The sequence below is a fragment of the Varanus komodoensis genome, unplaced genomic scaffold, assembly GCF_004798865.1.
Source record: "Varanus komodoensis strain SLA01 unplaced genomic scaffold, ASM479886v1 scaffold88, whole genome shotgun sequence".
Lineage (NCBI taxonomy): Eukaryota > Metazoa > Chordata > Lepidosauria > Squamata > Varanidae > Varanus > Varanus komodoensis.
In genome coordinates, this window is record NW_025336576.1 from 1,611,547 (window position 1) to 1,638,801 (window position 27,255).

At 58.5% G+C, this 27,255-nt stretch overlaps 1 protein-coding gene across 1 annotated transcript in view; it reads right to left on the reverse strand.

The window, feature by feature from the left end:
• The window catches only part of TET3 (tet methylcytosine dioxygenase 3), a 60,339-nt gene extending 33,403 nt beyond the window's left edge, over positions 1–26,936 (reverse strand). Inside the window, 1 exon segment of the mRNA XM_044417461.1 lies at positions 26,834–26,936. Within this exon segment, the coding sequence (XP_044273396.1) occupies positions 26,834–26,884 (51 nt within the window). The 5' untranslated portion in view covers positions 26,885–26,936.
• Positions 26,937–27,255: the final 319 nt, after the last annotated feature.

A 27,255-nucleotide genomic window follows, 5' to 3' on the forward strand; every position in this document is an offset into this window, starting at 1 on the left:
GGGGGGGGGGGGGGGAGGGTCGCACCCAGGTTAGGCACACAAATGCCGCTGCCTGGAACTACATGCAGCCAAGCTCCAGCAGGTACAGAAAAGTCATGGCTTATATGCGACATACGCTGAATTGAAAGCCTCTCCATTGCATGCGGTGCTTCCTCCCTGCACTTGGCCAGGGTGGAAAACACGCACCCGTGTTCAGGACAGTTCTGTACCTGGGAAGCTGCTGAACCACCGAATGGGCAGAGTTTTAGCTGATCGGAGAATGACTGGTCAGTCGGCCACTTGGTTTTCCAACAGTTGACAGATGAAAACTGGAAGGTGCTTGCAACACCTCCGTTTATACTGTCTCACACACGCTACTTTACGCTTTGCTCTGCCCACTGCAACAAAATATTTATAAGCCACTTACTCTGCCAAGACGCTGCCAGTGTAGGATTCAATGTAAGACAATAATATTGTGCAACAATGCAAACATTTTGGAAAATAACATTTAAAAGGCTGAGTTGTGGAGATGCTTCTTCCTAAAGAGGAAAATGGGGCCAGGGGCAGGTCTCGATGGGGGATGGTCACACAGTCTGGGGGCAACACAGGAGAAAGCCCTTCTGCATGCACAGGGCCCTCCAAGGGCCGTTCCTGACAGTCTGAACACCCAGCAAGTTCATCAGGAGACAGACAGTCCCCCAGGCAGCCTGGCCCGGGCTCCTTTAGGGCGTTCGAGGTGAAGACCAGCCCCTTGAATCGAGCCGGAAAGCAGCTGACAAACGAAAGAACAGGTCTTTGGGATGAGGTGTAATATGACCCCAACACAGTGTGCCAATTAGCAGCTTGAATGAGGCTTGTTGCACTGATGGAAACTCTTCAGCACCCTTCGGGCCCAGCCCCACAGCGAGCACATGAGCGCGTCACATCAAGCTGGCACAGGGTAACCAAGGAGCAGAGGGCTGCTGCCAAGCAGGTCAGGTTGCAGCAGGTGTGCCAGGCTCACCTGCAAACGCACTCCCTGCTGCCTGAAGATCCAGGACAGCACAGGGTCAAGCGGCGCTCTGCGCGGGGACCGTCCTTCAGGAGAGCATGACTCCTTCCCCGACAGGGTGAATCCCGGCCCCTGAGCCAGGCTTGCTCCTGGCCAGGCACCTCTAACTCGTCTGGGTTGAACTGCTGCTCGCTCATGCTCACTCCACCTCTTATCAACCCCAGGCAAAGTCCAAGAGCCGCAACGGCCTTCCTAGTGTTAGGTGACAAAAAGCAACAGAGCTGGCTCCAAATGGCCTCTCCCAGCAGAGAGAGATCCGTGGGAATTTAAGCAACTGGGTGCGCAAGACAGAGTCCTGCAGGACTCACGGGCCAGTGATCATGGAGCCAAACTGGAATCCTCCAGCGCTGCTTGCAGGACACAGAAACGCTGACTCGGAGAGTTGGACCAGAAGGACTGCCGCCCAGCCCCCTGCTTGTGCAGGACTCCCCCTTAAACCACCCCTCTCGGGTGTCTCTCCAGCAGCAGCTCGGCCTGACAGAAAGAGCCACTACAAAATGTCGCCCCAAAGCCAGCACCACGGTGGCCCACAGTCCAAGAAGCCAACGAGAGATTCAAGAGAACCAATAGGGGCACGTGCCCCAGATCCAGTTCTCAGCATAAGCCCAAAATGTGGCCAGCAAAACCACGTTCTCAACGGCGGTGCTGCCCCCTTCCCAACCTCCCCACATCCCTAGTAGTCTAGGGATAATTATGCCATTCCACCGTGGCAGCTGGAATGGCAAAACACGTGCCACAGAGCGCCTTCATGGACTGAGCCATCCTCAAAGGCCCAAAAAGCAGGCATGGGCAGAAAACCGGCTGCATCCTGGGTGAAACGGGAGCACTGAGCAAGGGCAGTGGCAGGCAAGCTCCAGTCCTGTAAGCACCATCTCACCATGACAGCCAACAGCTGCCAATGATCACAAAAACGTGAGGCAGTCTTTCAGAAGCTAATTAAGCTGGTGGCTACTACTATCTTGCAGTATAAATTTTGTCAGTTCATTGTAATTGTGAGAATGGCTACCCAATGTTCAGAAGTGCTTTTCTTGCATTATCTACGTGAGATTCTTAACATCCAGCCCATAAAGTCAGAGGGGAACTGAGGCTGGGAGAGAGTGGATTGGCTATGCCAGACTTCCCAACTTGTGGCTGTCTCTCAGCCACCACACTGCTGAACAGGCCCAGAGCAACCGCCTGGAAGCAATCGCAGACAGCTGCCCACCTGACCTTGCTAACTTGCTATCCCTTACCTGTCCCCCTGGCATGCTCGATTCAAACTATGTAAAGCGCATTGTGCAAAACGGGTGCACATTCTTGGCATGCAAGAATTCAGAACGGAAAAGTGAGAAACTGCCAACCGGCAGGGTTCATTTACCAGCACAGGCAAGGAAATACACATGGAGAGAGGTATTTGGTTCTGGAAATTGCGTAGGTTCTCCGACCAGCAGCTGCCACATGAGCAGAGAGGGACAGAGAGTTGCGCCTCACATGTTTGGCTAAGGGAACAGATCAAGTGCTCCATGCAGAATTTTTGGCCTCTATGGCCAGGGTCTTTGGGGCCATCAACACTGGGCACCAGAAGCTGCATCGCATTTACAGACACCGGGAAGCCCATCCTGGGGTGTTCTGCCAGGCGCAGTCCAGATTACGGCATGTCAACTTTTAAGACAATTGTCGGCCTGCACCCTAAGTGCCCATTAAAGCATACAAACACAGCATGCCAACCACAGCACTCTAGTTCAGGGTCCCCAACCCTTTGTGGCTCTTTCTGGAGTTCGAGAAATTGCTGCAGGTGCCACCAGAGAGCACCTAATCCATGGAGAGTCGTGTGGCATCTACCTGCCACCTCTCTGGATGCACCAGACTCAGCAAAAACTTCAGGTCTGTGCCTGCCAGGCCCATGGCCTCGCTTCAGCCAGGGCCTCTCAGAGGCAGCCCCCCACCTCCCCAGCGCAATGTCACCCCAGCTCTCTGAAAGTGCGCTTCAGCCATGCCTTGGCGCTGCCTCTTCTGGGCACAGGCCAATGTTGCACCAGGCAAGCCTTTAGCCCTCTCTTAAACGATGTACCTGTGTCATGGAAATTAGCACAGGGTTGTTAGTATGAAATGGATTATCTGTGCCCTTTTTACAGCTGAAATACTTTAGGATAAACTCTCACTTCTAATTATGAAGTGGATTTAGGCCCTTAGGATGCTTCTGGTATTCAAAGTGGTGGCGCACAGATGTCACCTTTAAATGGATGCTTGTCCAGATGTTTGGTCTACTTTAGCTGCCTCCACGTGCAATCCCCAGCAGCCTATATACATTTCACACAAAGCCAGGTACACAAATGAAAAGGTGGGAGGGTCCACAGCTGTCACACCTGGGGGGGGGGGGCTTCCATGGGCATTGTGGTACCCACAGGTGCTGCCCTTGGGATGCCTGTCCCATCCTTCCTATTTCTCAAGATCTTAGTGGAAATGAGCTGGCAGGTTTGCGAAGAACCAAGCCTGCCCTTGCCTTGCCTCCAGAGTTTGCCTGGTGGCTGACGGACCTCCCTTCATCCGGAGCCTGACTCACCAAGGAGGAAGGGAAAGTGATAAGCGCAGTACAAGTCGCGGAAATGTATCAGTTTCGATCCGCAGTGTCTTCTCAGGTGGGGAAATTTCTGGCGTCATCTGAAATATTCCCTCTACATCTCTCTTCCAGCATGCCCCATGGCCAGGAGGGCTTCCCAGCAGCCAGAGAGCGGAAGGGAGGGTCTTTTCCAGTCGGCAGTCACATGTCCCACACGTGTCCCACGCAAGGGGGGCCCTGGCCTCAGCCACTGGACAGAGCGTTGCCAGCCAGCCTCTCCACGGTCGGGCACCGTGACACCAAACGCACACGTTCAGCTGGGGAGTCCCAGCCAACCGACTTGCTCCCGGAGAGCCACTCGCCCTTCCTGCACCGGAACCGTCCACCCGCGTCTGCACCATGGAGACCCACCCGATGAATTTGGAAGGATTCGTGACAATACACTTGCACAGCTCCCCGAAACCCCCTCTGCAAATGCTGTGGCCGCGCCTGTTCAAGTCTTTACGTAGAATAACATTTAGCACCGTTCTCGTCCCATTTTTCATCCACGGATAACTAAGTTTCTTTCCTGTCGGGAACCCCATCATGCCACTGGCTTTTCAGCCTCACTAAGTTTGGAAGCCATAAAATGGACCTTCCGAAGGAGCCACTGGAGAGATGACTCAGGGAGACACGTCGGAGAGCTTGGCTTAACGACAAGAAACGGCGGCAGGTACTAACAGCATTATTGAGAGCAGCATAATTGCCCAGTGTCCATCACGACAGTTGCTGGAAAGTGGTTTTGCCCAGGCATTGTTTTAAGAGAGAGGCAGAGCAGAACTTTTGGGGAAATCAACAGCAACGTGAGAAGAAACCTCTCCCCAGGCCCATGCGTCTTCTCTCACACCACTTTTGTCTCACGGATGCTCCAGTCAGAGGTTTTGAAACTTCACACATGCCAAACCGGTTTCACAGAATCAGAAGCGGGACAAGTGCGCAAACTCCGATCCAAGAGCCTTCTCTGAATTCTTCTGCAATTCTCGGGGGGGGGGGGGTCCTGCTCTCCAGCTGGAGGGTGGGGGCTGCAAACCGGTTTCTTAAGAGCTGCCGAAAAGTGTTTGCACAGAGCTCCTGTGACAACTTTGGCCTGTGCAGTGAGCGAAAGGGCCCTGCATTCGCAGCCTTGAGACAGCTCCTCCTCCTCCACATGGTTACAATCAGGATCAACCTTGGAACTGGCTCTGAGGCTGAACCAAGCCTGTTAATGGCTCACTTATTTTTTTTTAATGGCAAACGCAAATACTGGATTGGGGAGCAGAGAGAGAAGGAGGGCTTGGAGCTGCCTCAGCAGGTTCTGAGTCTTTAAAGAGCCAAAGAGCATTCCTGCCAACTCCCCAAAAGAAAACAAAGGGATTTAAACATTAGAATGGGCCAGGACTGCACGAGCCGGTTCTGACATCCCACTCAAGCAGCAGGCAAGAGCCTGGGGAGGCAAAGGGACAGAAGCCAGTAAAAGGATTGTTGCCTGGAGGTAAACCCAGTTCTCCCCATTTAGTTAACCAGTTGAGGCGCAGTCCTCCGAGAGCTTTCCCACGCGCAGCTGAACGCGACAGCCTCAAAACACCGGGGGCCTGGTGCACAAGTCTTTCTACGCCACTGGCTCAGGCTGAAGCCGGCGAGCCCCCTTTTCTGCCACTCTTCCACACGCAAGCAAACCCAGGCAAAGCCGGCCAGGAGCCCCACTGCCCCAAATGCTCTCCAGCCAGTTCAGTCTCGGGTGGACACTGCTGGATGTCTCTTCCCCAATCCCACGCGGGGGGACAGGGAACTTCGCACCAGCCTCGGAACAGGGAGGCCTGGACTCCCTCTGACGACCGACCGCTGTGCCGTGCCTCAAACAGGGACGGGCCAGGCCCGGGTGGAGGCGGTTGTGGGAAAGAATCCCATCCATTTGCGCACCTCCTTATCTATCCCTGCCAGCGGGTCTGGAATCTGAAGGGGTGGTGCTCTCAAGAGGTGGTGCTTTTGGAATCTGAAGAGGCGGGTCTTCCTTGCTCTTGCTAACACACACACGTGTTTATGCTTGACGGGGGGGGGGGGCCTGCATGCCACTTGCCTGGCCAGTCATGGAGAGAGGAGGAGCGAGGCGGAGCGCTGCCTGCACCACGGCCCGGGCCTGGGAAGCAACTGGGCTTCCAAGAGGATCCTGCAGCAGCTGGGGACGGCCGAGGGGCACGCCTGACACAGGCCGCCTGGCGCCTCAGCCTTCCACACAGAGTCAGACCTCTTGAATCTGTGCCTGGAGCTTCTGCAAGGAAACATGGCGCCCTTGCGAACCAGGCCCCACGTGCGTGGTTTTCCTGGCCTGCTCCCACACGCGTCATCTCTTCCCAGGGTTGGCTACACAACTCCCAGCCACATGCCCAGGAAAAGTTGTTAATGCCGCTTGCAGAGAAATGGGGATGGGCTCACCTAGTGGTAAGGCCCCACCGCCAGGGCAGAAAGCAGGAGGCGCTTTCTGGACACCTGCATCCAACTTGCTGCCCGTAAGCAGAAACCCGGCGTGTCGGTGAGAAAGCGGGCTCAGCCCTTCACACCAACCTCACGTGCACAGAGCATTTGAACGTGGCACTTCCATCATGAAATGCTGCACTCCAGGAAAACTTCCCTGCTGCACACGAGGGGGCTAGCAGAGAAACGCGGCTCTCCATCGCGCAGCTCACACCCACGTGTGTCCCTCCAGAAAGAGTTCCTCCCAGATCGTGCCTCATCTGCTTGCCCGGGGCCGCCAGCAGGGATCCAAGAGCACAGCTGCAGCAATCGCCGGGCTCTTCCTCCCAGCGCACGGCTTGGCTCTCGCGTCGTGAAACCGGATGGCATTCCTGCTCCCCTCCCTCAGTCTCCTCTGACCTGAGGCCTTTGGGTCAGCCACTGTTTCACGGTGGGGCAAATGCAGGGCAGCTGGCACGGGCAGCAGGAAGACAGGAGCGAGCGAGAGAGCGACGGGCCAGGCAGCCCAGGCTGCACGAGAAAACTCGGTTTGCGGCAGAGACAATCGGGTTCACCACGCTCTCCCTGGTGAGTCACAGACAGAATGCAGCTAGGCTCGGGGCTGGGGGCGTCCAGATGAGGCAGTCCTTGTGCCTGCACGAATCACAGAGTTTCATGGGGCTGAGGAGTACAGGCTCGTAGCCTCCTCCTGTCCTCCCACCTCTGGTTCCTTCGCCTCTTTCCACAGCAGAGCTCCTGAAGGGGCAAAGGAGGAATCGTGGCGCAAAGCCTCTTGGTGGGTCGTGTTTGAGCCCCGTCTGGAGACACCTGCATTTGGTACCACAGCGAAGAAGCTGTGAACTCTGGCAGGGGCACCTGCTTCTGAATCGGACAAGAGCGGTCAAGTGGTCAAGAGCAAAGGAAAAGGGGCACCCTCATTTGTGCCGGGTGCGAAGCCGCCTAATGCGTCTGGCCCCTTTTGAGGAGTGAGAAGCCTCTCCAGGTGACCAGGCAGACCACCTGACTGGCTGCCATCGCACTGTCCCCTCACTTTCCCTCAAGCAGCTCAGGGCACCATACTGAGTCCTCTCCCCTGCCCTGCATTTTAGCTCAGTGGAGGAGGGTGGACGGCAGTGTGGGACTGGTTTGTGTTCATCCGATGCACCTCGTGGCTAGTGGGGATTCAAGCCCCGACCTCTATGCCAAATACAGCTTATGCTGACAAGATTCAGTGGTGCCAGAACCTTCAGCAGGCACCATGTGGTATTCCTGGACCTCTCCCTTTCTTGCTTTCAGTCTGTAGACTGGTTCACAGAAGGCGAGAAAGATGTTTGCAAGAGGCAAGCCTGTTTCTAAGACTGATCAATGTCCTTTAGCAAACATTTGCCTTTGCAGCCCCTGCCACACCCCCCCCCCCCGGTAATCTCACCTACTGCAGAATCCCCCTTAATCTTTGGGCAAGAATGCAGTCCAAGAATTCCAAGAACATCAAAAAGGCTAAGAGCTGAGAACACCCAAGGAAAGGTTAAATAGAGACAGGACGCGATCCCCAAGCACACAGGGTCCTGACAGACTCTCCCTTTTGCCCCCACCAAAGCACAGGGAGGGCGTTTCAGGGCATCTGTTGCTAATCCGCCCCAGGTTCTTTGTAAAGAAAGCCTGGGCAGTTCGGAACCGCCAGCACTCCAAGCCCGGCAGAGTGCAGCAACAGCAATCCTCCATCTCCTGGCTGCACTTTCTGGAAAAGGGTTGCAGGCGTGCCTAGAAGCCAGACCTCTTTCAGTCCTCTGCCCACCTGAAACCAGCTGATGATCGAGGAGGCCAACTTTCTAAGAGACATCTGCACCGGCAGGAGACATGGCTAAACACGTTTGCTTCCCCTCCTCCCCAGCACAGAGTCACATGGGTAATTCACTAACCAGACTAAGATTTTGACACTCACACTATGAACCCAGGAAAGCCGGTGAGTACACCTGTAGAACTTGCATATTTTCTTCTTTCTCGGTATAATTTTTTGGCATTTTCTGCTAGTTTGCATAAAGGCTTTACATAAAGGCGTAAAGACTTTTAAAAAGGCCGCAACGGTCTCCATACCCTCACAAGTGGGACACCGCTTGTAAAAAGCCCTGCACAGGTTGTGTGTGTCAGTTCAGAGTAGAATAAAATTGTCGTTTTAATGAAGCAGCAGCCTCAGCTGGGTGTGGAGGGGCAGCGGAGAGGAAGGGCTGCCCCAGGCCTCTCCTCCAGCCGCTTTTACACTCATGGGTGAGATCCAAGGTCACTGGCTGTTCTTCTGATCCCAAGCCTAATGTCCTAAGGATACCTTTTGTTTATTTCTTTGAAAGGCATGGCAGGAAAAAGGGGGCAGCCAACTGCGTGCCGCGTCCAGCTCACCCCACAGCGTCTCCTGCTAGTGGCCCAGCCACCCTTAAAGTCCCCCAGAAGCCGGAGACTGCTGGAGGGCACCTCCAGCTGGGAAACTCCCGAGAGCTTGAACTCACCACATGCATCCCACTAATGGCACGAAGATGTCCCTGCCAACATCACGTGCTCTTAAGCTTAAGGACATACACGACAAGAGGTGCGTAAACGCAAGTTTGCAGGCAGGGAGTGGACAGAGCAGGAGCCTTCCCTCATTCTCTCCCAACATGAGAACTCAAGCGGAGATGACTGGCCAAGTCATTCATAACAGACAAAAGAAAGCCCTTCCTCACACGAGGCATGATCAGCTCATGGATGTTTGTTTTACGGGATGTTGTGATGGCCAGGAGCTTAGATCATCTTCAAGGGCAGTCGGATTGATTCACTGAGGAGTTATCACTGGTGACTGGACATGATGAGTCTATCCTGCCTCCACACTCCAAAAATACTTTGTGAGACGCGACAGGGAGGGAGGGCTATTGTCCCACAGGTTGCTTGTGGAGTCTGTCCACAAAGGCAGCCCAACTGCATGGAAAGTGGCCCCTAAGAATGACCTTGCGGAGCAATGTCACACTGAGAGGGATTTCACTGCCTGCCGGTAAGGTGCCGAATGTCCGAGCGAGCTCTCCACCGAGAACCAGGAGGGCAGGTGGCACCGCGAAGATGGACGGATGAGCTCAACGCGGCACACTTACAGAAGCTGCTGATGGATCTCACTGTAAATTGCCATCCGGAGGCTTGTGTGCACAATTTGAGGTGAAACCGCAATGCCAGAAATCCCAGGCCGCTGGGGAAGAGAGGGCTCTGCTCAGGAATGTGGCCATTCATGCCGGTGCCCAAACTGTAACCTGAACCCCCCATCACAGTATCCACACAGCTCACAGCCGGCACAAGTGTGTCCTGGAGAGCGCCAACTGGCAGGCAAGCCTCTGAACTTTCCAGACTCCTTCCAGCAGCTGTTTGAGTCGGAACTTGACGGAGCAGGTTCCAAGTAAATAAAAAGTCTTGGCATCGGTCCTCTCGCTCTCATCTTGCTCTCATCTTGCCCAGCTGCCTCCTGCAGCAGAGACGCGGCTGGCTTCTGAGCTAGCCTTTCAATGCTACTTTGGGATTTCTTTGTGCAGAATGAGGAAGGACTAAGAATAGATTATCCAGAAGAGAGCTTTCTGTGACTGTCCACATTCAAAAAGCAGTAACGCCAAGTTTCCAGTTGCTTTGGGAAAAGATATTGTAAATAAAGCATAGATGCTCTTGAATGCCCAGTCTGGATTTTTGACTCCCCGCAAAGCACAGCGCCCTTGATGGGAGGGATATCCTTATCAGCCATCCTGACTCTTCATAAAGATACTGATCCAGGATATTCACCTAAACAGGTGCATGCCACGAACTCCGGGCAGCACTGGAATGACGTCTCGCAGAGGCCGCTGAGGTTCCCCTGTGCAAAGGCGACAATTTTGCCCTGGCCCTCCTTGGCCATCCCGGTTCCCCAGAAGCCACACAGCTTCCGTCCCACAGCCAACAGCATTCCAGCAGCTGTGAGAAGATGCCACAAAGGCTGGTGTTGGTTTAATAATGGAACAGCTGAAAGGAGGATGGTGGCGTGGCGTGGCGGCTGCGGTGTTGCCCAACTGTGCTTCCTGGATTCCTGCCTTCTCCCCAGCTTGGAGTGTGGATGTTTCACTCATGAATCGGCTGTTCTGATGAGTGCTGGAAAATACTCCAGGCAGACTCCACAACCAGAGTAATTCGATCTTCCACCACCTGAAGGAGGTCTTTTCCATCCCGAGGTTTCCTTGCCTTCCCGCCACCAGCAATGCCGCACCGTTCACTTTCAACTGGCTTCTGTACCTGGACGCCTCCGAAATATAAAGGCTGCCGTCCTTCTCTTTACTCTGCTGCTCCAAGACCGGTGCCGAGGCGGACCTGAACCGCAGGACAGGCGAAACGTTGCCGCTTTGTCCGGCGGAAGATCCCGGCTGACTCCTGCAGCAAACGGCAGTGGCTTCTGCAGGCCACAGCCACGATTTTACCCCCATTTTGGAACTGAGGTCAGACTATCAACCCCATGGCTGCAAAGCCTGGCCTAAGTTTTGAACTGGGGGGGCGGGGTCGCCAGAGCTTTTTCCCAAGCTGAGCAATTCCAAAGGGTAGGCTTCCCCCGAAGGCATGCAAAGCCCCCCCCCACCGCCCCCTCCCCCGGCCAGCCAATTAAATGTGAGGCAGTTCAGCAGAAGAGGGAATTGGTGCCAGGTAGCCTCTGTGAGGAAGGCTCAGAGGGAGCCTGGAGCAGGTCCCCTTGGGCTCCAGCACTTCTGTCCCAGCCGTGGAGCGTATGCGCAGGAAAGCGTGGCTGCTGGGGAGCAGGGACATTTAGCAGGGAGCATCGGTTTCAAAGGACGAACGAACGCAAAGCTGGTTCCCGCGGCAAGAGGAAAGCGCGCACACGCTTGCTGACTGGCTGTCTGACCAACACACTGGTTTAAGCCCAGCTCTAGTCCCTGAGAACCCATCTGCACAAATGCACCGGGAAGAAGCTGGGTCTGGTCCCGTGACTCAATAAGCCCATTAAATTAGTCTGGACAGCAGCGTACCCTCGGGTCTTGCAGGGAAGGGCTCGGTTTTGCACGGTGTTTGCAGGCCCTTGCGGACACCGGTTCCGGTTTCAACTGGACTTTGCCCAAAGCACTCCGAGCTGGACAGCCCAGGGGCACCCCTCCCTTCCCACAACATGCTAGAAGGTCTCTTGTGCACGGGAGTTTCCCACAGGCATGACTGCTCCTGGCTAAACTGATTTCAAAACCGCTTGTCCAGAAGAACTTTCTGCAGGGCTGCGCCCCATGGAGCAAATCCACCCGCCAGGCACAATACAGCTCATGATGAAGCTTCCCGCAGCACCAGGCAGCTCCGTGGAGAGCCCCTCAAGAGCTCCAGACAGCCAGGGAATCGCAGCACCTGCACTCGGCTGGGCTGAAGGGCTGATGTGGGCGAAGAGGCTCAGAATATGCCCGCAGCAGGAATTCCTCTGCCTCTCACAACAGTCGTGCTGCCCCGCTAACGCAGGAAGGCATTCTCCGGGCGGGTCAGGGGATCAGCAGGCCACGGACACAGCAGATACTGGCGGATTCCTGAAATGGAGGAAAACAAGGCTCCCCACCACGCTCGCATCTTGTTTTCCGCCGCCCGCCCGCCCGCCTGCCTGCCTCCCCCCTCCCTCCGCCCGCCCCCACACGCCACAGCAACAAACGTGCGTGCGCTGCAAGGGGAATCTTGCGCATGCCGTCACTCCGTTCGCCATTAATGCCTGGAGACGGGAGGCTAAAAATAGTTCCCGTAGAAAAGGCCCTCTCCAAATCCAGCCACTGAGGGAACTGGGCGGCGGAGCTCAGCCTGTCTCAGGCTCACTCCAGGGGCAGGGCCACCAGCGAAGTGCAGCTTGGAAGGCAGGCAGCCGGGCCTCTCGGCCGCACCCTCCGGGCCGACAAGGTACCTCCCGAACTGGGCTGGCTCCAGGCCCGCCACCCCCCCCCCCGCAGCTGCAGGCTCCTCTGCACCCAGTGAGAGTGCGCCCCGCCTCCTTCCGATTTGGGGGAGGAGTTAAAATGAGGGGCCTTCTGTGCAGTTGGGGGGGGCGCTCTGCAGTGCACCCAACACCCCCCATGCCTTTCTGCATGCAGAAGAACTGGGGACATCAAATGCCTGATAGGATACGGGGACGTATGGGGCAGTCTAAGTAACCAACCCCGGGAGGAAGAGGAGGACAGGAGGCATGCGTGGGGGATGGGTCAGGTGTGCCCTGGGGGGCAGGGAGAAACAAAGAGGAGGTTGGGGGTGATTCTGAAAGGTGGAAGAAAGTTTTGTGCAGGGGATGTGGGGAACAGAGAGAGATTGGTTGGGAAGGGGATCCTGGGAAAGAGATGGTGGATTCGCCATTCGGTCAAGGTGTAGGTTCTACCCAGAGCAGGTGCATTCCAAATATGCCCAGGGGCCAAAGAGGGCCGGGGCTCAAGGGGGCACATTTTATTAGGTGGTTCGGCTCATCACAACTGGCTGGCCTTCTCCCAGTATACAGCATTTGCCTTCCCCATTCTCCCTGTTCCCCAGCCGCAGATTCGCCTTTTTCAACAACAACAAAATGACGTTCTGCTTGCAAAGCGTTTCCGCTGCCACTACTGCTCAGCTGCATCACCTGCCTCGCCCGCGGGAGAAGCACCTGCTCCGAGGCTCCCGGCCCCTCCAGAGCAACTGAACAACTTGCAGAAAGGAGGCTGGTGGGATCCAGAAAAGTTCTCACGAAGGCGCTATGTCAAGAAGCGGACCCCGGATGGCCAGTAAGGCCACTTCCCCTGGCCTGCCAGCCTCTGCCCACAATCCGCCAGCCCCAGGCTTTGAGGCTTCCAGAATTCCACCGGGTGTGACCCACGGCGGTGAGAAGATAGGCTGATTTTTAGCAGAACAAAAACCGAATCCCAGGATCAGCTTCTCATTTCTGTGCCCAACATCACGTTCTGCGCCTGGGCACAACCGAGCCACTCATGGAGCCCCGGCTAGGCACATGCACGACCCATTTAATAGGCTGTGCAGGCATATCCTACCTAGACGCACGCGTGCCCGTTTGACTCAGAGGACCCCACGCTCGCTATAGGGGAGACTGTTTGCTTCAAGCTGGAGTGCTGGATGGGAAGCTCCCAAAAGTGAAATGAATGGCTGTCTGCCTCCGAGAGAAGCCTTTGATCTACGGGGACACACACCCTCTTCCCCTCCCAACAGTATCACCCAAGCACGCAAAAACCCTTTCACTTTGCTTCCAGCACAGGTCCGTCCTTCGCAGCGTTCCTGTTTGCGCCCAGCAGGTCAAGTTAGACGTTTGCGGGCCCAGACGGAGCACAGAAAGTTCCAGGTCCAGTTCAGGAGGTCTCATCCAGGCACGAAGGTCACAGGGTGCAAAGATGGGAAAAGCCCCTCCCAGGGAACTCAGAAAGCTGCTGCCAGTCAGAGCCATGTGCAGCTGGGCAAGCTGTTCCCCTCCAGATGTGGTGCCCCCCTTCATGCCTCCCTCTACCACTGGCCATACGGTGTGAGAAGCTTGGCTCAACTGAGCAAGACTGCCAGGACGGCCCGACCGTCCAACAAGGCCGTGCAAAGTATTCACAAACAGACAGATGCACCACACTCCCTTCAGTTTTTCCACATTCTGCTGAGTTACAGCCTGGAACCGAGACGGATTTCAGTGGCAGTGCTCCCACCTGATGATGTGCGCTTGATTCTCCCCTCTGGATTGGAGCAAAATATTGTGTATGGTGCCACAAAGCAAGCATCAACAGGTGCTAGCTGGCTACCAGCATCCCCCTCTGGTCCAAGACGGGCAGAAGCAACTGCAGCTGGCAGTTTCCGTGGCCAAGATTCATCAGCTTTGCCCAAGCGGAGCCTGCTGTTTGCTGCATTTGGCCCCACTTCCCGACAGAGCGGATTGGGACCACCAGTGACAGCAGCTTTCGAGTCTTGCCACAGACTTCCCGGGCTTGGCCTAGGCCACACTGAGACCATTTCTGGACACTCTCCAGGGTTCCTGTGGCAACTGTTGAGGGCGCTGTCCCGTGGAGGGTGAGCTTCCGCCCAGGCTCTGCCCTTTGCCGACTGGAACAGGTTTTCCTCGAGAATCCCCCGGCACTGGCCCCCTCCCATCTTGCCCTCACTCCTGGTTGCTTTCCAAGTCTTCGCTGAAGCTCCAGGATGCGCCACATCAGGTCGCCACCCTGGGCTTCCTCGCAGGGATCGTGTTGGCCGTGCACCACGCCTAACATCAAGGCCTACAAGTCTGGTTTTGGGCGCACCAGAGCAGATGTTGACCACACACCGTTTTGCAACTCCAAACAGGCTTTGTTTCCCCAGTGCGTTTCTTCTTTCCTCTCTTTCCTGCAACTGAGCTTTGTGCAGCCTCCAGACAGGTGAGAGGTGGATGCTTTTTCCCACCTGCACCAACTCCTCGGACCAACGCCCTTCTCTGCTGGTTGGCCAGCATGTTTCTGTCTTGTAATCCCGGTGCTAACAGTGCTCTGGGGAATGTTGCCGCCGTCCACAAGCCAAGTTCGCTTGCTGCTTCTGCAGAACTTTATCCTTGGAGTTGGTCCTCCTGACGCTGCTTGCATGGCTATGCCCTCTTGCGCCTTCCTGACGCAGACACACTGAGCCGGAGGGAGATTCCTGGACCAGCACACGGGGACTCCACGCAACATGCGGCGGCAGGGTGTGCAAGTGCATTTGGACACCTCGCAACAAATGCAGCGCCTGCCCTTGCAGTCAGCTTGCCTTGGCTTTGCACCACAATAAAAATGTTTTGCACCTTCACAGTACTGGGCATCTTGCACAGGTCAAGCGGCAGCAGCGCCTGCTCAATCCACTGAAAAGTCAAAGGGGGGGAACACTTCTGCAATGCACTGCAACTGACCCTTCACCACATCAAATGGCGCTCGCAAGGCGGGGGAAGCCACTTCTTTGATTCATAAATGCCAAAAGGAACGAGTGGGAAGACAGTTGCTGCTGCCGCACACACGCACATAGCAGTCACAGCCAAGAAACCATTTCTCTCTCCCACGAAACTAATTTCTATGCTCCCCCGACCCGTGGGATGGGAGAACCAAGTCCCCACCCCCACAAAATTTGGAGATTCAGGCAAGCAGGTGGCAACTCGCGACCTTTCCATCGCAGCCGGCACGACGGGCATCATGCTCTCACCTCCCACAGTCCTGCTTCCAGAGGGGACCCACAAGGGCAGCTCGTAGCCAGCCACGCCCCGGCCCCGGCCCCGGCCCTAGCCCCAGCCACGCAGCGGTGGATGCACACCGGACTGGGCCACCTCACCCACCCACAAGCAAGGGAAGGAGTGCGGGTTCATTTGAGCGCTGCCATCACGGCACAGATAGGCCAGATCTAAGTTGGGTGTTCGGGAAGGAAGCTGAATCAGCGACGATGGGGTCACCATCACCTACGAGGGGAGCTGGACTGCTACTTCAGACCCCGCAACGAGCTGCCCCTAAGCAGCCACTCGGAATGCTTCAGGGAGAGGGGCCTGCCCTCCGGCAGCCGGGCTTCCTCCACGCAGCGTGTTAAGTTCTTGGACCTGCTTTGCCAGGCCAGACACCGACCGACTCCTGCTCCCCAAGATCCCTTCCCTGGGCATGTGCCAGGCTTGTCACAAAGCACGTTTCTCTTAGAGAAGCTGGCTCAGAAAATGTAAAAAAGGCACAGAACATCCCGTGAGGCACTTCTAGGCCACGGGCTGGCAAAATCAAGCATTATTTCTGCAAACTGGAATAGGAAGCCATATATAAACCTGGTGAAGAACAGCAGCAGCGTTTGCTTCTGCATTGGAAAAGATCCACGTGCTGTAGAGATGCTGTGAAGTCTGACAAATGGCATCAGTAAATGATCCGGCCACGTAGGGGCCACGCTGGGCTCTTCACTCTTCGGGGCTCTTCACTGTATCCTGGGATCAGAACTGCCCAGCTGGAAATGCATGGCAAGGGGACCATTTGGGCATTGCAAATTATGTCTGCCTCCTGAAAACGGGGTGTTATTTTGCGGTGAGCTGCCTTCCTACCACTAGGTCATGCTACCTGACCTTTTCAGTAGTATTCCCCCTACTCATCAACTGTTGGCCAAGCAATATTTGCTCCCCGGGCAGAGTTGAGCCAAGCTGGAGTGAAGACCAGGCCAAACAAGCTTAGAACGGGGCGGGGGGAAGCGCCCATTCAGGCTCCACACCCCGCTGGGCGCGACCTGCAACCCGTCTCCGCTTCAACAGGCTGATCAGGTTATGCCTGCAAAGCTCCACCTGCGTTCCCACTCCAGTTGTTATGAACCACAGACCTGGGCAGAAACTGCACCACTTCCGGGTTTTCCTCTGCACCCTCCTCCCTTGCACCTTCAGCCTGCCTGGCAGAGTCCCGAGGAACTTAAGCGTGTGCCCAGGAGTTTGGATGCAGGCATGCCCAGCCACAGGACTGGGGTCCCCTCCTCCCCACCTGGGGGCCGGCAGAGCTGACCATGCTTGAAAGAGGGTATGGACGATGTGCCCCACGTGGCTGGGACCGACCCAGGGGACCTCCCACTGGAGGAAGTCTCTGGGTCCCGGCAGGGGGAGCATCAAGCGAGCCCAGGATCAGGCCCTGGAAAACTTGGCTGGGGGTCCGCCCCACGTGCCTCTTCCCATCTTGCCCTCATCAGCTGTCCCTGCCGCTGGCACGCCATCAAACCGGCCACAAAACTCCTCCTCCCTGGCACGCGCTCCTCTCCCCACTCGTGTATTCACCAAGCACACCCAACTGCCAAGAGCCGCCGCTATTTCATCATTGCCATTAACTGCCGACTCTGAGGGATCTTCCCACAGGGCTCGGGCATCCCAGGAGGCCAGCCGCCTGCCCACCCACCCACCGCTGGGGGTCCAGGGAAGCCTCAGCGCAGCAGTCAAGTGACGCCCCGCAGTCCACGCCGCCAGCGGGCAAATGGCCAGCCGCACGCGCCTCTGACATCTGCCCCCATGCAGGCCCCGGGCCGCTGCTTGGTGCCTCCACCAGAAGGGCCGGCGAGCCACCTCACGGTCACGGTCCCTGCGGTTGCGTCAGGATGATGTCACACCTGCCCCAACGGCCTCCTCGCCTTCGCCAGCCGCAGGCTCCACACCAGGCTAAGGGCAGAGGGGAGAAGCCGAGCACGAGCAAAGCCGTGCCCTCACGAGTGAGCCCAGGGTAACGAGCGCCTTCCGGGATGCGCCTGAGCGCCAGAGAACAAAACAGGCACACTGTGGTGGAGGAGACGGGCACCCCGGCAGGCATTTCCCACGAGCACGAAACCGGGCACTCGGGCGCCACTGCACACGCCGCCCCCCGTCTCCCCCTCCGTGCTTTTGTCTTGAGCAGAATGAGGAGAAACGGTACCTCTGCTGCCGCCGACGTGCCGGTGGCTATCCGGTCCTTTATTCCACCTGCAAAGAGGGAAAGGGGAAGCGAGCACACGCGCGATCAAAGCCGCTTCGCCAGCAGTGGGCTCGCAGACCTGCCCCGCGAGGTGCCGGGGCGCAAGCACTGCGGGGGGCTGTTCAGAGGACCGTCCTCCATTTAAGATAATCCTCCTGCCAGGAGGCGGCGGCGAGGCGGCGGAGGAAGGGGACCCCGCGTGGCGGTGGGGCTCCGGGCCGGAGCACGAGGAAGGCGCGCCGCTTTACCTTGCCGAGCGTGTCCGCCGCACTCCCCCTCGGCCGGCGGGCTGCCCGCTCCCCGCCCGGCCGCCAGCCCCGGCAGCGTCGCCCGGCCCCGCTCAGCCCTCGCGAGCCTCCGCCGCTACCGAGCAGCCATCTTGCCTCATTCTCCTCGAAGCCGCAGCACAGGCGCCCGGGCGCAGGCGGGCGCCTCTCCCTCGCCAGGCGCGCGGAGAGTCATTGTCATGCTCGCCGCTCGGCCCGCGCCCGCGCCCCCTGCCCGAGAAGCGAGCGGAGTGGACGTGACACGCATGGCCAGCCTCCCGCCGAGTCCCAGCCGGGGAGGAGAGCCAGCCCTGCCTCGCAGCCTGCAGGGCGGGCGGGCGGGCGGGCGGGGGAGGCGGAGGGGGCTGGGCTTGGCCCTGCCTGGCGCGCTCGGCCCTCACCTGCCAGCCGGCGGCCGGCGCCCCGGACCCGCACCCCTCCCGGGCCGGCCAGCGATCGAAGCGCTCCCCGCCCTCCGGCTTCGGGGGCGCCCCTCGCTCGAGAGGTGGGATTTCAGGGGGAAGAGCCGGGAAGGGCGCTCGCCCGGGCGGCGGCGGAGTGCCAAAGCGAGGGGGCCGCGTTCGGGCCTGTGGGGGGCTCGGGGCAGGGGGCGCTGCCCCAGCACACGTCCACCGGGGAGGCTCCGCGCGTCTGAGCGTCCAGAGCCGTTTGGCCTCCTTCAGGTAAGGCCGGCGTGATCACCCCCGCACAGCAGGACGGTGTTGGGGGCGCCCATCTTCCCCGGGAGGCAGGCCAGGCCCTGCATGGAGAAAGTGGCAGTCCAGAGCCCCTCCGCAGGAGGCTCAAAAGAGATGGGGCCCCCGTGCGTCGGAGGGCCTGTTGCCACCGAACGAAGACCGTGGGGCTCCTTTGTGTACCCTACTGCTAGTTGCCAAGGGGCGCACCTCGCTTCCAATGCCTTCACAACCCTCTTTACTCAAGCCAAGGCAGGGCACGCTTCAAAAGCAGCATTTTGGGTGGAGGGCAGAGAAAAGTTCCCAGGACACGGGGACCGCTGCTAAGACACAGCATGCGCGGCCTCTGTCTGCCCAGGGGCAGCAGCGGGAGGCAAGCCGCAGGGGAAGCCCTCCATCCCCGTGCCCGTCCACAGCAAAGGGGCCTGGCTGGCCAAGCGGGCCTTTGGGCTGGGTCAGTGGCGGGGCAACCACTCTTAACGGAGGCGGCCCCTGTGGTGCAGCGGGCGCAACTTCGGCAGCCTGGCGCTTGCACCCGGGTCTCCGAAGCGCTGTGCAGATCAGCTCCGGGCGAGACTGGCCTGGAAGAGCAGTGGGGACTGGCCACTGGAGTGGGAAGAGAAAAGGGCCTGGACCTCCCGGCCAAGGGAACCCACATGTGGACTGGCAGGGCAGCCCTCCCCGAGCTGTTCCCCCCCCCCCCGCTTCCCAAGGCCCTGGCCGGGCACGGAAGTGGGTCCCCGGCCGGCTCCACACGCCTTCGCACAGGCACACACTCACAGGATCAGGTGGTCTGCCAGGAGCCCTCAGGGAAGTGTGTTCTTGAAGGGGAAGCTCCACACCTAAGTCCTATTCTGTGCAGCAAGATTTGCTCGGACTTGCCCCGTCCAACAGCGAAACCCCTCCCAGTCTGAGATCACCTGCCTGCACTAAAGGAATCAGCCGCCTTGCAACCTGGCTGGTACCTTTCTGGGATCTGCAGGTGCACGTCAATGGGTTGTGGAACCAGTTCGGGCATGCTGGAGGCTGAATCTGGCTAAGATGAGACAGCGAGGTGCTCGCTTCCCCTGCAGCCGTCTCTCGGGCCGGGGCTTTGGATTTCTCGAGGACCTGGCTTGCAACTCCGGCCAGCCCCAGGCATCTGCAAAGCACCGGCACTGCTCCGAATCAGTGCCCCTTGCTGCTCACGGCTGGGTATCCAATGAAGTAGCAACTTTCCCCAGCAAAGATCTGATAAAAGTTTGCTCCAGCTCTTGGGCAAATTCCAAAGGAGCGGCTCGACGGCACTGCCTTGACCCCATGCCTACACATATTCCACAGGCTTGCGCAAGGGCCAGGTCACAGGGTGCTGAGGGCTGCAAGGGCAGTGTCTCACGCAGCCCAGCGTCTGCTGGAGAGGTTCGCAGCTCGGCGGGACGCCCAGCCCTCCGCAGCTGGCTCAGTGCCCCACACCCGCTGCGACGCGCTGACCCAGGTGGGCAGCGCCGTGACACAGGCCGCCGCGACGCACGGGCAGCCCCGCGTGGAGCATTTTGCACGCTTCACCATGCAGCACGGCAGGAGGGTTGCTCCAATGAGAAGGTCGGCTTCTGCCACGGGAAGCCACTGAGGCTGCGGCGGCCCTGCGGGCCTCTGCATGGAAGCACGGACACTGTCGAGCGGCCCTCTGGCAGCAGGAGGGATCTGGGTGCAGGTGGACCATCACAAGCCTCCTCCCACGGTCCTCGCCCGGGGACCAGTCCCTCACAGGGCCCGCTGCACTTTTTCAAAGGCACGCAGGCAGCCGCAAGGGGCCCTGCAGCTGCTCCCCCGGCGGAGGCCAGCAGCGATCGCCCAGCCCACCCGGCGGCTGATTCCCGCTAGCAAGCTCCTCATCTGCAGGGCGGCCGTTGCTGAGATGCCACCGGCTTGTTTCCATGCAGGAGCAGCCTTCCCCTCTTCCAGCCACAGACAGCGGTCCTCACCTGCCTTTCCTCCATCCATCACCTGTGACCTCCAGAAGAACGAACCTCCCCGGCCTCTGCCAGCATTCCAGGACACCCACGGCAGGAAACCCATCCGCTTGCTACAGGAACCCTCAAAGCTCGGCCCTCTTCCCCCCAGCCTTCCACAACTTCAAGCACCCCCTGAAAGCGCCTCAAGAGGCAAAGATCAGGGCTGGAGTCACTCGTCACCCCACCGCCTGGCAGAGCACACAGTACGGAGCCAGGACGGCCCTTCTGAGCCACACAGGACTCTTCTGCAGTCGCGGGCAGTGACTTCAGCTCCCCGGCAGCCTCCACACCAGAGTGAATTTGCCAGAAAGCAACTTTAGCCCGCAGCCCCGTCAACATGGTAACAGTGCTTGCACGTTCCCAAGGGAAGCACGGCTCTCAAATGACCAGGGATGCCAGCTGGGAGAGAAGTGGGTGGGTGTCGTCTCCACCGAAATCCACTGGCCACAGGGACATGCAGGACACGTTCGGTGGTCCGTGGCCACTGAGGCGCTCTGTGGATTGCTGAAGAGTGAAAACAGCGGCACTTTGGCAAGAATGCTCAAGCCTCTCCCTGAAGTGAGTGGGAACGGGGGGCGGAGCTGCAGCAATTTCCCGGAGCAGAGCATTGCAGGGTTGTGTGCTGGGCGGAGCAGGGCCACGTCTGGAGGCCAAGCACATCATGGTGGATGGATGTTAGCAGAGACGGCAGGTGTAGCTCAGGTAAATGCAGGACAACCAACTGGGACTTCTCCTTCCCACCCTGATGTCTCAAACGAAATGCCCCGTGATGCTCCAGCAATCCCACTGCCCTCCTTCATGGGCCTTCTGTGTTTGCAATGCCTGGTGTGTAATCGTAGCTTGCAGCAATTTCTGATTATTCCATCTGTGTTTGATCATGTTGATTGGAAATTCCAGTTTGTATTGCTCAAAGCTGCATGATTAAGTTTCAGCAAAATCTTCACAAATTAAAATATTGTTCGATTGTCCATAATGACACGTTCAATGCAGCTGTGCGCATCTGGCACAGTTGCCACTGTTGTTATGTGCCATCAAATCCTCCCCAATTTATGGAGGCCCTGAGACTTGAGGGCCCTCCAAAATCTCCCGTCTGACCGCTTTGCCTTGGCCTTCTTCTCCAGTGAACCATCTTTACACTCGAGGAGCTTTCCTAGTTCCCTCGCTTGCTGCCCTTCCACATCTCGGCCTTCTCTGAATTTCTCGGCTGCAACCTCCCTTTGAATTGATGTCTGAGCCCGAGGTGAGCAAAATCCTTCACACGTTCAATTTCTGCACAGGCGGCAGAAAGGGCTGAGGCTTCGCCGCCGCCACGCCTTTCTCCAGCCCCCGCCCCCCCGTAAGGCCACCCACATTGCTGACCTGCACTCCTCCTTGTGGCAGTGAACGTCATAGTTCAACCAAGTGCTGTGCGAAGAGGGACGATCTTGTAATTGTGCGACATCTCCCACCGGCCAGTTCCACCCGCTGGCCCCACTGGTGCTGTAGTATTGCAAGAGGGGAAGCAAAGGGTCCCCCCCACTTTCTCCACCCCATGCATGAGTTCCAACCTCTTCCTCACGTCTTCCGTTACTCCCCTTTTCTACGCAAAACTATCCCAGCTGTTGCAGCTGCTCCTCGCGAAGCCTTGCTCCAGCCCCCGGATCATTTTAGTTGCCATTCTCTGCACCCTTTCCAACTCAGTAACGTCCTTTCCCAGGTGTGCGATACTCCACGTGCAGCTGCCCCAGAGACTTGCATAAGAGGAATAAGAGCTCGGCAGCTCTATTTTCTAGTCTGTTCCCAATTATGCCTAGCACGGAGTTTCCTTTTCTTGCAGCCACTGCGCTCCGGATGGACATTTGCACTGGGCAGTTCACCACAACCCCGAGATCTCTTTCTTGGTCGGTTATGGCTAGCTCAGATCCCATCAGCTTATATCTGAATGTCGATTTTTCTCCCACGACATGCATCGCCTTACACTCACTTATACAGACTTGCACTGCCATTTTCATGCCCATTTTCCCAGCTGAAGAATTCTCCCTTCACAATCCCCCTTTTTGACCCTCTTAAATAATTTGGTGTCGTCAGCAAATGTGGCCACGTACTTCACGGCTTGCTCCTAATCCCAGATCATCTATGCAACAGCCGAAAAGCGGCACTGGTCCCAGTACAGGCCCTGCCCCACTGCTTGTGTTGCTGAACTGGGAGAAGCTGCCATTTAGCCCTGCTCTCTCTGACTGTTCCTTAGCCAGCGACTAAGAGGACCCCTCCCCTAAGTCCATAATTGCAAAGTTTGCTCAGGAGCCTTTGGTGACGGACTTCAGCAAAAGCCCAGGCACCACTCCTGCCCAGTGACTATTATTTAAACATTCCCAAATACATTGCTAGAATGTAAGAATTCGGGATGTCATAAGCCCCAGGCCTTCTGAAATCACTATTAAAAAAAAACCTAGGCCAGCAGTGCCTCCAGGCCAGGCATGACGGGAGCCTCTTGCAAGGGGGCCTGGCAGGAGGGCTGAAAGCAACATTTCGTGTGACTCGCAACTGCCCACACGCAAGTCCCTCTGGAGGACGTAGTGCCGCATGGGGCACATCCCCATCTTCCACCCCTCATGTCACCAGTTCAAGACCCACAGTAGGCTCAGAGCAGCAGCTACACAAGACCCGAACTCTCAGAATAGGGGGGAGTGAGCTCAGAGGAAGCCTCCAGAGCCCTCTAACCACACGACCTCCAGGTCCATCGGAGACAGACCCCTTGCACAGAAAAAACTGACCAGAGGAGCTTGAGCTTGGATTCCAAGGCCCGGCGACTGGGGAGAGGAAGCATAGATGGGGCCCAGGCGTGTGCCAGCACAGGGAGCAGGCTGCCTGCGGAAGGCCGCCTGAGAGGTGGGTCCTGGAGGGCAGAAAAAGGACAACAGAGTTGGACACTTGGGATGTGCCTTCTACTGGCCCGCTCAGCTCAGTCTCGTCCCCAGCCGAGCAGCAGCGGCGGGCCATCAGAGCTCTCCCCGCCGACCGGGGTGGCGAAGCGCTGCTGCTGAGCCGAAGCCTTCCCCTGCTGCGGGGCATTTGGTTGCCCTGCCTCAGGCACCAAAGGTCTTGGCTGCCTCTGACTGTGCAGAGAGAAGACAAGGCAGGAGCACAGGCAGAAAGGAAAGGGTCACAAGTGAGCCGTGGAGGCAAGGGCCACCACCGGCGCAGCTGTGTGCGTGGACTTGACGGCTGGCCCCGCAGGTGGGCCCTCGAAGCGTCTTTCCGAGGGGGAACCAGCATGCCGAGGCAGCGGGGGACACGTGGGCAGCCCTGACATCACGTGCGCCTCCTCGCCCGGCCGCTGCGCGGTGCATCACTCACCCCTGCCCACGCCCCTCCAGGGCTGTGAGATCCCAGGCCCAGGGCGAACGTGCCACCGGGCAGCCACAGGGGCGCTCTGACTCACGCTGCGACTCACGCGCGGAAAGCGCACTGCGCTGGAAGAAGGGCAAGGGAGGCGGGAGAGGGCTGCCTCCGTCACGGCCTTCCCCGGAGGTCCCGCAAGGCCTGAGCACCTGGCCACATGCACGAGGCTTGAGCACTTGGCCACATGAGATACGTGCGGCCCAAAGGGCAATGCAGGTCCCCAAAACTGGCAGGCACAATGCAGCACGGGACAGCCCCGAGAAAAGGGCTCCTTCCTCTGACTCCCCCGCGGAGGTGGAGGGCGTGATTCAGACATTCCTGCTCGCAACGGCTTCTTTCGGCTTCTTTCCTTCGGCCGCACAACCGCAACATGCAGAAACCAGAATGTGAGTCATTAACTGACAGGAAGGCCAGAGCGAGGGCTTACAAGACGGAAAGGCCGACAGAGGCTCCTCCTTGTGAAGCAGGACCACACAACACCACAGCGCGGCAGCCGGGCAGCCTGACCCGGCCTTTCCCTGAGGTGCCTTCCTTCCCTGCCACCGTCCTCATTTCAAACACATGCTCCGCACAGCCAAGCCAAACGCAGAGTAAGAGCATGAGGCAAGATTCTCGGTCTAACAGAAGGAAACCGTACTTCGAGCATGACGGGTTTTTATTTCCACGCTTACTCAGCATTCATTCACGAAGGCACACACCGGCCAGCCTGAAGCCTCACTGGGTTCCCAGACGAAACCACTCTTCTCCTCCCCTGCCCAACAGCTACTGTCCCACCACCAAAAGGACCATCCACCCTTTCTTCGCTCCCTCCCCGCCACACCGGGGGGTCTGCAGCCTATCCACGGAGCCACCCCCTGGTATTATCGTCAGCCATGTGACCGGTTCACCAAACAGCCAATCGGCCTTAGTTCTGGCCATGCAAGCATTTTTTCCAGAATCAAGAAAACGGGAGAGGGCTGGACTGACATGCAGCTTCAACTGAGGGAAGGCACGGGGATCGGGACAAGGCATCACTTTTTGACCTTCCACGAAGCGAAAGGGGCAAGGAGGACCCCCCTCTCCTCTTCCCCGGCAGCTAAAGACGTTTGAATGGAAAAAGATGTGTGCAAGTTCCAGCACTGCCCCCTGACTGAAGAGAAAAGCTTCTGGGCCAGGAAACATCCCGCAAATTTGCAAGGCAGCAATCACGGGGCCGGGGACTGCAGGTGGCGCAGTGGTTTAAACCGCTGTGCTGCTGGGCTGGTTGATCCAAAGGTTGCCGGTTCGAATCTGCACAACGGAGTGAGTTCCTGCTGCTCTGTCCCAGCTCCTGCCAGCCTTGCAGTTCGAAAGCATGCAAGTGCAGGTAGATAAAAAGTTGCCACTTCGGTGGGCAGATAACAGCATTCCGTGCACCTTGGTGTTTAGTCATGCCGGCCACATGACCACGGAGACTGTCTGCGGATAAACGAGGGCTCCCTCAGCTAGGAAATGGAGATGAGCACCGTCCCCTAGAGTCAGGACTTAACATCAAGGGGAAACCTTTACCTTAATCACGGGGCCATTAATACAATCAAGCGCTGCCACTTCAGTTAGCTTTGAAGGTCTGTTATCTCTGGCCAGGCCAGGCTTGGGAAACACGAGCTGGTGGAGGGGCAGGGCGGCCACTCATCTTGCAGAGACTCATCGCAGAAAACCAGTGACCGGCTTCCACCCACACGGGCCACTGCTTATCCACTGCTTATCGTTCCATGTTCTGCAATCATGTGCGTGATATACCTCCAGACCAGGCAGCCGCCGTGTCTCCACAGTGCACCCTTGTGGGCGAAATATTTCGGACGTCCTTTTATCGGCCTGGCAGCAGCTGAGGGACCCACAGCTGCCATGCAGTGGCAGAGGTCCTTATGGGGCCTGCAGGGCCCCCAAGTGATAACTAACTCCCACGCACAACCAATCCAGCCAACTGCACAGAACCCCCAGCCAGGGAACCGGACACTCAGCCTCGGGCTGCACGTCACCTCACATCGAGCAATGCCATTCAGGACTGGCCAGCACATTTGCTCTGGAAAGCTCTCCTGAGCACACTTCTGAATGGAGGTTTAGAACGGGATGCTCACAGCCACATTGCAATGCCCTGGACAACCCAAAAAGTGCCCAGAGAAGAGCCAGCGTGGGCAGTCCCGCGATACGTTCGCTCTTGCACGGAGAGTGGCTCTTTAACAGAAGCACGCCACCTGCAGAGGGAGACGCAGGAGGACGGCCGGCAGGGCAAACCCCCTGTGACTCACAGCTTGCACAAAGCACTCCATGTCCACGTGGAGCGCCGGTGCTTCCTGCTCCCACGTGCCCTGCCAAAAGGGACCCCCAGCAGCTGCCAAGACTCCGGCAGTGCGTGGCTCCACCACCGCGGGCCGCCACTTCTCGCTTGTGCCCCTGACCAGGGAAGAGGAGCAGAAGGCCTGGCCGTCTCCCGGGGGGGGGGGGGGGGCTCAGCTCCCCCCCTCGTCCTCCCACTCTTTGTCACTCCCACCAGCAGCAGCGGCGGGCGGCAGCCAGGCCTTTCACTTTAAAGGCTGCAGCACGCGCGCCAGAGCAGGTGGTGCGGGCGGGGAAGCTCAGGCCAGTGCCCCGCCAGCCTCTTGCGCGGGGCTTTCCCAGCTTTTGCGCGGGATCTTCCCCCTCCCCAAACGGCTGAGGCGCCTCTCCGGGTTCATGGCAGCAAGAGCCGCAGGCTCTGTCTCCACCGCTTGCACCTTCCGCTGCGCCTTCCCGTACAGGGCGAGCCCGTGAGGTGGAACTGGCCCTCCCGTGGAAAGAGGCCCGCAGCTCTTCAGATCCACCGTCTTCCAGCCCCACTGCGGGCTCCTGACCCGGAGGCGCTTCTGCCGCTACAGCTCCTAGCGGGAGGAACGCTACCCTCGGGGATCATGTGCGCAGCCTGGAGCTGCCGCCGGCCCGCCGGGGGCCCTGCGCTCGCCCCCAGAGTAAGCAGCGCGGGAAACGGCAGAAGGGCGGAGGAGCTCCCGCGGCGGCCTACGCAGCGCCCGGCCGCTCCGGAGGCTACCGGGCAAAGGACGGCGCACTCACCTCTCCGGCGCGCCCCGGCCGCGTCCTCGCCAGCGCCTCGCACTTCCGCATCTTGCAGGCCTGGTGCCCGGTGCTTCGGTTCAGGCAGTGGCGGCAGGCCCCGCAGTTCTCCCTCCGCAGGCACGGGGCGCAGCGCCCGCAGCGCCGGCGCTTTCTGCGGGGCGGGGAGCAGGCACGCGGCAGCGCCGCAGCCAAGCCCCCGCCGGCCCGGCCCAGCATCTCCGTGTGGCCTCGCGCTGGGCGAGGGGGCGACCCGAGCCGCCCACGAGCCTCCTCGCGAGCAAAGCCGGCGCCGCAGCCGCCGCCCCCGTGGGCGCCGCCCCGCTGCGCTCCTGCGAACGAAAACTTCAGGAAAGCGAGTTCGGGGCACGGAGCAGGCGCTGCGCGCTGCACGCCCGGGAGGCGGAGCGGGCCGCCCCCCC